At 50.9% G+C, this 12288-nt stretch overlaps 2 protein-coding genes across 3 annotated transcripts in view; both read left to right on the top strand.

Moving 5' to 3' along the window:
* The window catches only part of SLCO2A1 (solute carrier organic anion transporter family member 2A1), an 87641-nt gene extending 85874 nt beyond the window's left edge, over window positions 1-1767 (top strand). For both annotated transcript variants that reach the window (XM_017872425.1, XM_017872424.1), the window contains 2 exons: window positions 508-631; window positions 1527-1767. In XM_017872425.1, coding sequence (XP_017727914.1) covers window positions 508-631; window positions 1527-1644 — 242 coding nt within the window. In that variant the 3' untranslated portion in view covers window positions 1645-1767. The remainder of the gene's footprint in view (window positions 1-507; window positions 632-1526) is intronic.
* A 2864-nt stretch (window positions 1768-4631) lies between these two features.
* On the top strand, window positions 4632-8857 carry LOC108529866 (basic salivary proline-rich protein 3). The gene is given in 4 exon segments (XM_017872398.1): window positions 4632-4667; window positions 7270-7929; window positions 7931-8102; window positions 8544-8857. Coding segments are annotated over 4 exon segments (1182 nt in total).
* The last annotated feature ends 3431 nt before the right edge of the window (window positions 8858-12288 follow it).

Below are 12288 nucleotides of genomic sequence, written 5' to 3'. Positions count from 1 at the left end.
TGTGGTGGAAGTGCATGGGATTCGAACCTCCATAAACCAGGGTTCAAAGTCCTGCCTTGACTTCTCTTGGCTATGTTACAGTGTCCCAGCCAAGAACCTCTTCCTCTTCACTAAAAAGTGGGCACCCACACCTCAGGGCTAGTGTGAGGACCTGAGAAGTCGATGCCTGGAGAGCCTCCTGCCACACAGTGGAGGCCCATGTAGCTCCACTCTGAGCTGATCTCAGAACTCTGTTGGATGTCTGAGCTGGCATCAAGGTGATCTCTGTGACTTACTCTGCCTTGAAAGAATGGCTCAGGTCCCTTTTCTCTTCTAAGCCTTCTGGTGAAAGAGAAATTCAGGCTTCACTGAAAGCTATTCTGCTTTCCAGAGTCACTGTGAATCCTATGGGTGCAGCAGAGCCATTCTCATATATGTGAACCGTGCAGGGGACTTGGCGCCCACACCCCTGCTGGGCACCTCTGCCTGCAGTTCCATCTGACCAGGGCTTTCCGAACCCTCTTCCAGCCTGGCTGCCATCTCCAGCCCTCTATGGCCTCACCATTGACCACTCCTGCATCCGGTGGAACTCGCTGTGCTTGGGGAGGCGAGGGGCCTGCGCCTACTACGACAACGATGCTCTCCGAGACAGGTGAGGGCCCGACACGCATGTGTGTCCCGGAGCCAGGCCCTGGGCTTGAGATGACAGTAGTCATATGCCTGGTGGCTACTGTGGGGGCTGTCAGGCTTCTGAAGAAGAGAACATGAAGGGCCACCTCTGCGGCCCTGCCATGGACAGGGAGCAGGGGCTGCTATAACAGGGATTTCAGGGCTCACAGGGAGATGTCCAGGGACTTCCATGACCCGAAAGCATTTGGAAGGGGCAGCAGCAGAAAGAAGGGGTGGGGATGGCTGGAGCCCAAGGAAGAGGCCATGGCTGTGGAACAATGGGGCAGCTTCCTGCTGCTCAGAGACAGAGGGGGACATATCATGGCTTCTGGCAAAGGTCCAGGGCAGGGGGACCAACCTACCTCAATGGGCCATGCCCAGCTGCAGTGCCATTGGGTTCTGCACCCCTTCCAGCCACCTCACCTGCTGCCATTGTCATATGGTCCAGAAACCACAGGAAGGTGGGCTTGAGGGGACTGGGCAGGGGCTGGAAATGGTATGGGAGTGGCAGAGAAGGCCACACAAGGGACAGGTCAAGAGGGCAATGAGAAGATGCCCCTCTCCTTCTGGCTCTGCTTGGTTGACAGGACCCTCCGGGGCTGGCTGGGGCAGCTGGGTCACCTCTGGCCCTCTGGAAAGAGCCGGTGGAGGGATGACGAGCCCCGGATTAGGAGTTCCATGCCTACTCCCTGCCTGCTTCCCTGCAGCTTTGTTCCCTTTTGGGTCAAAGAAATGAGGAAAGTGATCCATAACTGGATGGTGCCCACACCCTTCGTGGGCCAGCGTGGGAATGACGTGGCTCTTCCCGGGGGTCCTGGTCCTGGGATGTGGGCTGCGGAGCCCCCTCCCTCACCAGTCCTGCCTCCTCCTGCCCACAGGTACCTGGGCCTGCAGATGGGCTACAAGGCACTGGGCATGCTGCTGCTTTGCTTCATCAGCTGGAGGGTGAAGAAGAACAAGGAGTACAACGTGCAGAAGGCGGCAGGCCTCATCTGACCCCAGCCTGGGCCACCGCCCTGCTCCAGAGAGTGGACCGTGCCTCTTCCACACCTGCCTATATTCACTAATGTTAACAGTCATTTCCTTTTCGTGTTTTTAAACAAGAAAGAAAACCCCAGTCCTCATTTGCGTCCCCTACCTTCTCCTCCCAGAGTCCTCCCCACAGTTCCTAAGGGCCACTGTGCACCTGGGCTGCATGGGCCAGAGTTGGGGGGCTGAGTCTTCCCTGGCCCCTTGGAAGGGGCCTCCAGATGCCCAGGCTCACTTCAGTGCTGAGTCCTCCATCGAGGATGCCCACTGAGGCAGCCAGGCTCCTCACCAGCCCTGGGGAGGAATCCTAAACAGAGAGAGAAAAAGGGTATCTGCCCTTCTTGCCAGGCAGCTCCACTCTCCCGTTGACTGCCCACACCCCGCAGAGTGGCAGGGGTGAGAGGAAGAAGGAAGTGGCTGAGTTATTAATAGCCAGAGCCACTGGGAGACTGGGGAGCCTGGCTGTAGCCCCCTTTGTACCTGGGTTTGGCATCAGCACAGACTATGGGAGGGGCTGGCTCCCTCCCCCTCAGATCCTCACTTCCTATACCTAGAGGCCATTCTGGATGCTGCCATGTTGGGAAGTACAGCCTCTGCCCATCATCTGCACACAGGCACCAGAGCAGGGACTGAGAAACCCCAAGGATGGGTCATCTAAGTGCTGTCCACATGAACCTTGGACTTTCTGTCCTTAGATCCTCACATTTCATCCCTGTCTTTCTGGGGTACATTTCAAACTGAGAAAGCTACAACACAGTGAAGACCCAAGGAAGGCCTATGAAATGGTCCTGATGCCCAACCTCCCACCCCTTCAATGTGGGGACGAGACCCCCTCATCTCAGAGTAATGGGAAGAACCTCCCACATCTCCCTGGCAGCAGATGAGGTGGCGTCACATGCACTTCCCTGTCTGGACTTCAGCCCGTATTCCGAGGAGTAGAGAGGCAGAAGAGATGTCAGCAAAGCAAGTGACGAAGCAGAGTGGATGTCCACTGCCACCAAGCTGGATGGCAAGCAGTGGCCCACAAAACAGAGCCAGTCAGGGTGGCTTTCCTGGTTTCAGATGTGCTCATACCATTGCCATTTTCTCAGCCTCTTCTCACTGCTTCCAGAGAGGTGAGTGCCTGGGCTGACAGACACCGCTGCTATGTGATAGAGGTTGAGAGACAGAAGCCAACAAAGGAGGCCATTCATCAACAAATATATTTATCAGAGACCAACTTTGTGCAAAGCACTGCTAATACAGGGTTCTCCAAGGAGCTTCCCTCAGCTTTTACCTCACCTCCCTCCATTTACATTAGGGCCTCCTCCCAGGGTGTGCTCGGTGGGCAATGTGGGACTGAGGGCATGGGAGTTGGTGAGAGCAGGAGGAGAGGTGGGGACAGCAAGCAGCCACAGATTGGCATGAAGGATTCTGACCTGACTATCCATGCCATCCATGGCCCCCAGACCGACTCTGCACCTGGCCCTTTGCCAGACAGCTCTGTCTCACCGTGTCTTCTGGAACAACTGGGCATGGGTCGTGGCCATACATGACCCTTAAGTGCCACTCTTCTTGGAAGACCCCCTCCAGAAGCATACTAGAAGCCACCTCTGGAAAGGCCTCATATGGTGATATGCCAAAATATTCATGTCAGTGTCCAAACAATATCCAATGCCATGAGACTGACGTCTTTGTGGAAACCACTGTTACAGACAGGCTTATTTTCAAAGCCACCTCATTTCCAAACATCTCACTCAGGAAGGGAGGCTCAATATAACCTCAGGGGCCAGTTTTAGCATTTGAAATGGTTCTGCTTGGAAAATGATTCCCTGCAACTAACCCTGGTCTTTCCCATAGCAATCTAACCAAAGTTGGAAGGCACTGCCTTCAGCTGAGTTTATGAACAATGAATGCCAACCTTCAGGTTCTAGAAGATTATGGTTGCCCTCCCAAACCTTTATTCTATTACGATATTACTATTAAAATATTCTAATTTTGCTATTGAGGTAACTTGGTCATGAATTTATGTTGTCATATACATCTGTCAGAGAACAGACAGCACTTGCACTTTATTTTATTTTTATTTTATTTTTGAGATGGAGTCTTACTCTGTCACCCAGGCTGGAGTGCAGTGGCACAATCTTGGCTCACTGCAACCTCTGCCACCTGGGTTCAAGAGATTCTCCTGCCTCAGCCTCCAGAGTAGCTGGGATTATAGGCCTGTGCCACCACACCTGGCTAATGTTTGTATTTTCAGTAGAGACAAGGTTTCACCATGTTGGCCAGGCTGGTCTCAAACTCCTGACCTCAAGTGATCCTCCCACCTCGGACTCCCAAAGTGTTGGGATTACAGGCGTGAGCCATTGCACCCTGCCAGCAACTGTATCTTGTAAACAGAGAAAGTGCTCATGACATAGACCCCAGGAGCCCATGGCCACGGGGATTAGAGGTAATGCAACTGTCAACCCATTAGCCTGGCATCAGGCAGGTACCAGACACTGCTTATTCCTTCAGTATAGTTCTGCTGGGCTCTGAGGAGGCCAGATCACTGCTCTTGGGTTTATATCCACAAGGGGAGTTGGACGCAAATAGCTAAGTCCATGGCACAAAACAGAATTAATACCATAATCATAATTGATCACATGGTCACAACCAGTACTACTACTCCCCAGAAAATCTTTCTTCTCATCTGTCAGCAGGGAATATAATAGTGTCACTTTCATTTCACTTCCAGAGCAAAGCTTAACTTTCTTGAGTGTGTGACACTCATAGAGGATGTTGTTAAAATGCACATTCCCAACACCTTCCGCCCAGCCCCAGAGTCTACTTCTGTGGGTCTAAGAGGGACCCAGGAATGGCACTTTTAATGGCCCCCTCATGAGATTGATGTGGGTGGTTCCCAAACCCTGTGAGGTGGACTGTCAGTGCAGTGGAGCCTGGGGGATGCCCATTTGTGCTTAGGCCACTGAGAAATGTACAGGCTCGATAGGCCTTTGGTATATTCAAAGGTGAGTGAAGGATAACAAGGTGAAGAGATGCCTGTGAATCTGATTTTTTGGATGACTGCAACCAAGAGTGAGTGGGCATGAAAAACAATCCGAGAGCTCACATTTATATGAGGCTCTTATCAGTGCTGAGACAGACATTCTCATTTCACAAGCTTGGATGTACAAAAAGAAAAAAAAATCACTTATTTCTTTAAATCAGTTATTGATTTCAAACCCCTCATCCTGCTGTCTGGCTGGAAATTCAGTATCAACCATGCTTGGTTCTGGCTCCTAGAGCCATCTGAAGGTCCTTGGATGCCACTTACCCTTGAATCAAGGGTGCCATTGTGGGTCTTTGGTCCCTTTCCCATTTGAGGCTGTTTAATGGCCCTGCTTCTCACCTGAGCCTGGAAATCCTACAAAGCCTAGACCCTAGGGTTAGGCCCACCTCCCTGTGCACACTCGCAGCCATGCCCTCTCCCAGCCCCAGTCCCAGGAAGCCCACTCCTCTGCACCACTCCCTCTCCTCACCCAATCCAGCCCCTCAAGGGCTGAATAAAAAAGCCAGAAAAGGAAGAGTGTGCAGGAACCTTTTATATTCCATCCTTCTTTGATGCTTCTGGAAAAACTGCAAATACAGTGATAACTAAATACCATATCTCTATCAATTATCCTTTGGCCCAAAGCCCTCTGGGGTGATCCTCCATGATGGATGTCCCATTTAAAGGTGAGGAATCTGATTCTGAGGAAGCAACCATTGTGACCAGCTTCACATAATAGCTGGCCAGGCCTAGACTCAAACCAGGCTGTCCACCTCTCTCTGGTCCAGCCCAATCTCCCCAGCTGAGTCATTCTGAAGAGTCAGCGTGGACTAAAATGGTGGAGAGGCCCCTCTTCCCACTGATGTTCACTGGCCCATGGGACAGAAGTGGGGGAATCTCTTGAGGGCCATTAAAGTGGGTAACGGAGGCAGGAGAACCAGGAAACAGTTCACCTACTTACCTTCTACTCAACAACTATTCATTAAACAGGGTAATTTATCCCTATTGCACCGTGAGTTAAAGGAGAGTTGTGGAGAAAAGAGACAAAGAGGGGAAGGGTTTTGGGAAGAAAAGACCCTGAGAATCCTGCACACAGGCCTTCAAGGGAACAGCCCCATCTGGCGACTGCTTAGCAGATTCTTGCTCAAGAAACAAAGCCATGTGATTTTCTTCAACCACTCTCAAAGATGGAGAGACACAGTTAAGCTGGAGTCTGAAGCCAGTCAGTATCAAATTGATATCAAAATATTATATGACAGCAAATCCAGGAGAAATACATCCTATCTTTCACAACCACCGGAATTAAATACCGGGAAGAAAGGTCCATCTTCTGCCGGTAGCACCAGATACCAGATTCATTATAACCTTTCATCAGAGATTAAATATGGAAACAGATCCTGGGCAAGCCCTTGGCAAATCATAAATGAGAGGGTTTTTCTCCATGACATACCCTGGCCATTCCTCCACTCTCCCAGCCACATCACGTCTCCAGCCCTGCTGCAACTTGACAGCAATAATAATAACTAAAATGTGCACAGATCTTTACAGTTTACCAAGCCATTAACCCATTTAGAACACTTCTTTCATCGGTAAATCAGTGGGGAAATGCTTGGCTATGCTGTAGTAATAGACCTGTCTAATCTTAGTCACTTGACACAACAAAAGATATCTCACTCACAGAACCTGTGGTGATCTGGGTAACTCTCAGGTCAGTGGCTCAGTAGTGCCCCTATGCCTGCTCAGGGCCTGGACATATGGCCTCAGAGCCCGCCCCCCCCACAGCCAGTGTCTCAGTAACCCAGACTGTTTGGAACCTGAGGTACCTCCATTTCATTATAAGCTGCTATGATCGATGGGGCAGGGGAAGAAAGTCCTGGAAGATCCTGCACTGCTAAGCAATGCTTTGTCCCAAAGTAACACTCTTCACTCTGCTCCCAGTCTAGCTGCCACAAGAGCAGGACGGAATATTCTGTGTGCTCAGAAGAAGGAAAGAGCAGATATGGTTGAGCACTAAAACTCTCTACTGTGGGTAGTGAACCTAGGTGGACACAGTTGTTCACCAGGACACTTAAACCAGCTTTGCGGGACTGTCGGGGTTGGGAAACACAGTCTGGAAAGATTTCCCAATGGAGGAAGCACCAACTGTGGGTCCCCAAAGCTGAGGAGATGATGCCCAGGCAAGGCCGAGGCAGTCTGCAGAGGGCTGGGGAGGTGGGAAAGATGATTTGCTCAGAGGAGGCAGAGATGGGGTGGTGGCTGAGAGAGATGCAGGGTCAAGAAAAGGATGGCTTCAGAGGGAAGAGATTTGCTGGGGTAGGGGGCCACAGGATGGGGAGGTTGCAGAGTCCAACAGGACAGCTGACGGAGGGAGACCCTGTGGGCGAGGAGGAGATGGGGTGACTCTCATTGCAGAATCGCACCAGAGTTCCCAACAGCCCTGTGAGGCCGCTATGACTAGTCCCATCCTGCACATGAAGAAAACGAGGCCCCTTTCAGTTGTCCCTCACACCTCGCTTCATTTGTGTAGTACCTGATGTGTATAAGGACAAGAGGTGACAAACACATGACCCCTACCCTTCAAGGACATATATCCAGAGCTAGGACAAGACCTTAACACAGGGCAAAGTACCAGTGCTCTGAGTTCATCTGATGAGCGATGGGAGAAGGGGCTTGATACTAGCCATGTGGGAGAGACTGGATTTCAAGAGAGTCAAGTGTACTGGGAAAGACTTTCTGGGCAAAAGGAACAAGCAAAGGTGTGCAAAGGTAAGGAAGCAGGAAAACCTGTGCACATCCTGACAACTTGCCGGCCAGAGGCCTGTGAAGGAGCACAGTGGTCAGGCAGGAGAGGCAGTCGGATCCAGGCTGAGACCACCCTGGAGGGTCTTGAGGCTGCCTTACCCCAGGCTGTGAGTAGTGGGCTCAGCCTAGTCCTGGCTCCTGGGTTAGTGCTCACCTGCCCCTATGCCCACTCAGGGCCTGGAGGAATGGCCTCAGAGCCCCCGCCAACCAGGCTCAGGAAGGCATTCCTAGCTCAGAGTACCCTCCTGGAGTCTCCACTGGAAGGGGCTCCTGAGTGGGCCGCGCCACACCCCAAGGAGCAGAGGAGCAGTTCTTCCGTGTGCTCCCAGCACACTCCACCCCTGCCCAGCATACCCATGGCGCCTCCACCTTGCCCACCTGGGGAGAACCACCCACTCTGACCCCACTCAGGGAGAAGTGGTGGCCACTGCTCTATCCCTTCCCTCCCTTCCTTCCTCTTCTACCTTCTCTCTCTTCTCATCTGGGTGCTGGAACCCAAGCGTGAAAGGGAGAGTCAGAAACTCTCAGTCTGAAGGCAGAGCGGGGCAGCTAATTTCAAACGGCTTCTACTCTGGCCCCCAGTGTGACCAATCTCCTTCTCTTCGCTCTACAGGTCTATAAATGGGCCACACAGCAGGCACCCCTTTTTAAATCTGTAAAATCTCCGAATCCATTCAAGTGACTTCAGAGGTCCCAGATAGGGACCAACATTTGTTTAAACCTTTGTCCTCATTACATTTCATGACCGCCAGCTTACAAAAGGGAGACTGGGGGTTCTGGATGAGACACACGCTCTCCCTTGAGTCCACACTGGAAAGGACAGAGGCAGGTGTCACACCGTTCCTCTTTGACCCGAGCCGCTTGAATCCCAGAGTTTCAACAGCTCAGGTGGGTTGAAGGCTCAGAATGTACCAGACATCCGAAGCGCTTTACATACATTTGCTCCTTGAATCTTCACGACAGCCCTGTGAGATGCAATTATCATGCCATCCCACAGACGAGGAAACGGGTCCAGGGGACTGCGGTCTCGGCTCCTTTCCTCTGGCTTCCTCAGAGAAGGCGTGGAGGTCCCCGCCGGGTGGGCGAGGCGGGGTGGGCGGCCCCTCGCGCCCTGGAGTCGCATTCGGCCACCAGGGGGCGCCGCCCCCCCTCCGTCGCGGCCCGGGGAAGCCACCCGCGGAGGCTCCACGCGCAGCCCGCCACGGGACCCCCCTGCGGGCCCACAGCGAGCTAGGCGGTACTCCCACCACCCAGCTCGCCTCGGACAGTCCGCTTCCCTACCGGGGCGCCCTCCGGCCTGCGGGGCTCCCCGCGCCCACCGCACGCACACCTCCCCCTACTCGGGCCACCCCGGAGCCAGGGGACTGAGCCCACTGGCGCCTGCTCACGGGACACGGCCTCGAGGAAACTTCCTGTCTGCCTCCCCGGGGTAAAGCACGGTTTAGTCTGTTTAAATTTTCAGCACGAAAGTGTATTAAACACGTTAGAGAACAAGGGGAGTGGAGGGTAAGGTGCCACGAGGCACCGAGAGGGCCCGCAGGCACACACGGCTTCCTCAGGCTCTCTGACCGGCCGTGGGCAGGGTGGTCCCCGGCCGCACTGTGGGGCCATTCGCACCCAGAAGCTGTCAGCCTCCCCACTGCGTCACTGGCACCATCTGGGACCCATTATTCAGCCACTGCAGGGGGCTCAGTAGCCTCTGCTTCTTCCTTCTTCCAGTTCCCAAAACCTTCACCAGAGCACCTCCTGGGGGCCTGGCCCTGAGATAGGCGTGCATGTCAGAAAGAAACTGATGTCAGCATTCCGGGCACTGTCTATCCCTGGAAAGACAGACTCAGGCACCCGGGCAAGCTGGGCACCAGGCCTATAGGGGTGAACAAGACAAACAGAAGGCAGATAGACAACCAAGAAAGCATCCAAACTGTGGCTGCAATTGGCTGATCAATTACAGGTGCAATAGTGCCATGAAGGAGAAGTGCAAACAGACAGACAGATGCCTGCATGGAAATGCAGGGGGAAGTGGGTGTATGTGGTGGATTAACAAAGGTGAAAGAGGCCCATTCCCTAGGGGATTGGAGATCTGGAGCAGAGGTGAACTCTAACTGTGCCTTGAAGGATAGGGTAAGTTTGTTGACAGGGGCCTTAGAGAAGGTGTTCTGGGCGGAGTGGACTACAGGAGTGAAGACTCAGAGGTGAGAAAGCTGGACCAGTGTTTGCCTGGAGGGCAGGGTGTAAGTAGTGCCCCCAGTTGCATGGTGCCTCAGGCAGAGCATGGTGAGAGGTAGATTCTAGAGGGAGAGTGTATCATGCACATCTCCTTTAGTAACTAACAGGGTGCTGCCAGTGGATGATGGGGCGTCGCTGACAGACTTTTAACAGCAGCAAGATAGAACCAGATTTCAGGGTGTAAAAGGCCACTGGGGCTACATGTGTACTTGGAAGAGGGAACCTGGCTGGCAAAAGTCCTTAGGAGGGAGGCCTCCTTGTCATTATGGCCACTGGGATACTAGAGTGGGAGATGTCAGAGCCAAGGGCAGGACCAGCAAGCCGCAGGAGCATCCCAGGCACCCACAGGCTCCTGGCAGCCAGGTTGAGCCAGTGCAGAATGCGGGGTTAGCAAAAGGCCATGCTGTAGCCCATCCCAGCACCAGAACTTGCCTTGTTATAAAACAAGCATTGGAAACTGGCTGAGCCTGGGCCCAGCACAAGGGTTCTAGTTGGCCTACAAGATATTTACATGTCTTTAAGTTAGCTCCAAACACTGGGAGAGTTTGACTCAAGTTTTCTCTTGAAAAACCCTGGTGCAGCACTCCAGCCCAAAAACAATGGATTGGAGCTGAGTAGAGAGCAGTCCTTCAGATGGACCCTGTCCTCTCGGGGTAGCTGCGGTTCCCACATCATCTGCCTGGCCCTTGTAGGTATTTAAAACTTACACACACACACACACACACACACACACCACACACACACCCTCAAAGAGTCAAGTTAAAACACCAGAAATCCAGGTGGATGTTGGAAAAGACAAGCCCAGAAGGAAAGAAAGGCTGTTTGAGAAATAATGACCAGGGAAGACTGGCCGTGCTTGAGGATGGATGGGCAGAAGATGTGAGGAACAAGGGTGATCGCCAGGTGACTGCTTGTGGCCTGCTAGAGAATCAAGTCCAACACTGAGCTCCTCGTCCTCCCCAAACTTCCTTTCACTGACTTTCCTGTCTTTCCTCTCTCAGTTAATGGCATTCCAACCTTAGTTGATTAGACCAAAAACTTGGAGGCAATAGAAAATAAGCTTTAAAAAGACTTTTAAAATCTAATTTACTGACATACAATTTATGAACAATGAAAAGCATTAATTTTAAGCCTACTTACTGTTCAATGAGTTTTGACAAATGTATACAACCATACAACCACCATTTTAATCGAGATATAGAACATTTCCATGACCACCAGAAAATTTCTTGATACCTCTTTCCAGACAATACTATCCCTACCTCCTCACTCCATCCTCCTTCCTTGTGCAAGCAACCAATGATAAGCCTTATTTCACCACAGATTAACTTAACCTGTTCTAGAATTTCATATAATCGGGGTCATATAATACATTATGTATCTGGTTTCTCTTGTTTTGCATGTTTTTGAGATTCATTTGTGTGGCTATGTGTATAAGTAGTTCAAATCCTTTTCATTGCTGGGCAGTATTTCATTGGATAAATAGATCATCATTTGTTTTTCTGTTCATTTATTTTTTGGCATTTAGGCAAAATATGTTTTTCTGTTCATTTGTTTTTTGGCATTTTAGTTGTTTATAATGTTTTTACTATTATGAGTAAAACTACTTAAAAACTAAGCAGTGCACATTTGTGCACAAGTCTTTCTGTGGACCTATGTTTTCTTTTCTCTTGGGGAAATACTTAGGAGCAAAACTTGCCGGATCACAGGGTATGTGTACATTTAACTTTATAAGAAACTGCCTATTTCCAAAGTCATGCCATTTAATGCTTCCCACTGGTGTGGGAGAAGTCAGTTGCTCCATATCATTTTGAAAACTTGGCATCATTAGTGCTTTTTAATCAATCGTCTTGAGGTTTAATTTACATGCAATAGTATCCATATATTTTTATTTTTATTTATTTATTTTTTTGAGACAGAGTCTTGCTCTGTTGCCTAGGCTGGAGTGCAATGGTGCAATCTCAGTTCACTGAAACCTCAGCCTCCTGGGTTCAAGCAATTCTCATGCCTCAGCCTCCCGAGTAGCTGGGATTACAGATGCACACCACCACACCCGGCTCATTTTTATATTTTTAGTAGAGATGGGATTTTGCCATATTGGCCAGGCTGGTCTTGAGCTCCTGACCTCAAGTGATCCACCTACCTCGGCCTCCCAAAGAGCTGGGATTACAGGTATGAGTCTACCATGCCCAGCCAATATATTTTTAGAATAAGGTCAATTTATTCTGATAAATGTGACATCCATGTGACTTCCATATCCAAATTAAGATATAGAACATTTCCATCTCCCAAATAAGTTCTCTCCTGCTCCTTTATGGTCTCCTTGTTACCATACCTCTTCCCCACAGGGAACCACTGATCTGCTGTCTATCACGGTAGATTAGTTTTTCCTGTTCTAGAATTTAATGTTAAGTGGAATCTTAAGTATGTCCTCTCACCAGAATGCTCTTGAGTGAGATCCATCCATGGTGTTGTATGAATCAGTAGTTGATTCCTTCCCCCACATGCAAAATGAATTTTAACTTTAAAAATCGTTTTGGCCGGGCGCGGTGGCTCACGCCTGTAATCCCAGC

This window comes from Rhinopithecus bieti, unplaced genomic scaffold (assembly GCF_001698545.2).
Source record: "Rhinopithecus bieti isolate Rb0 unplaced genomic scaffold, ASM169854v2 scaffold_7308, whole genome shotgun sequence".
Classification (NCBI taxonomy): domain Eukaryota; kingdom Metazoa; phylum Chordata; class Mammalia; order Primates; family Cercopithecidae; genus Rhinopithecus; species Rhinopithecus bieti.
Note: the sequence above shows the minus strand (reverse complement) of the source record. Positions and strands in the feature narration are given on the sequence as shown.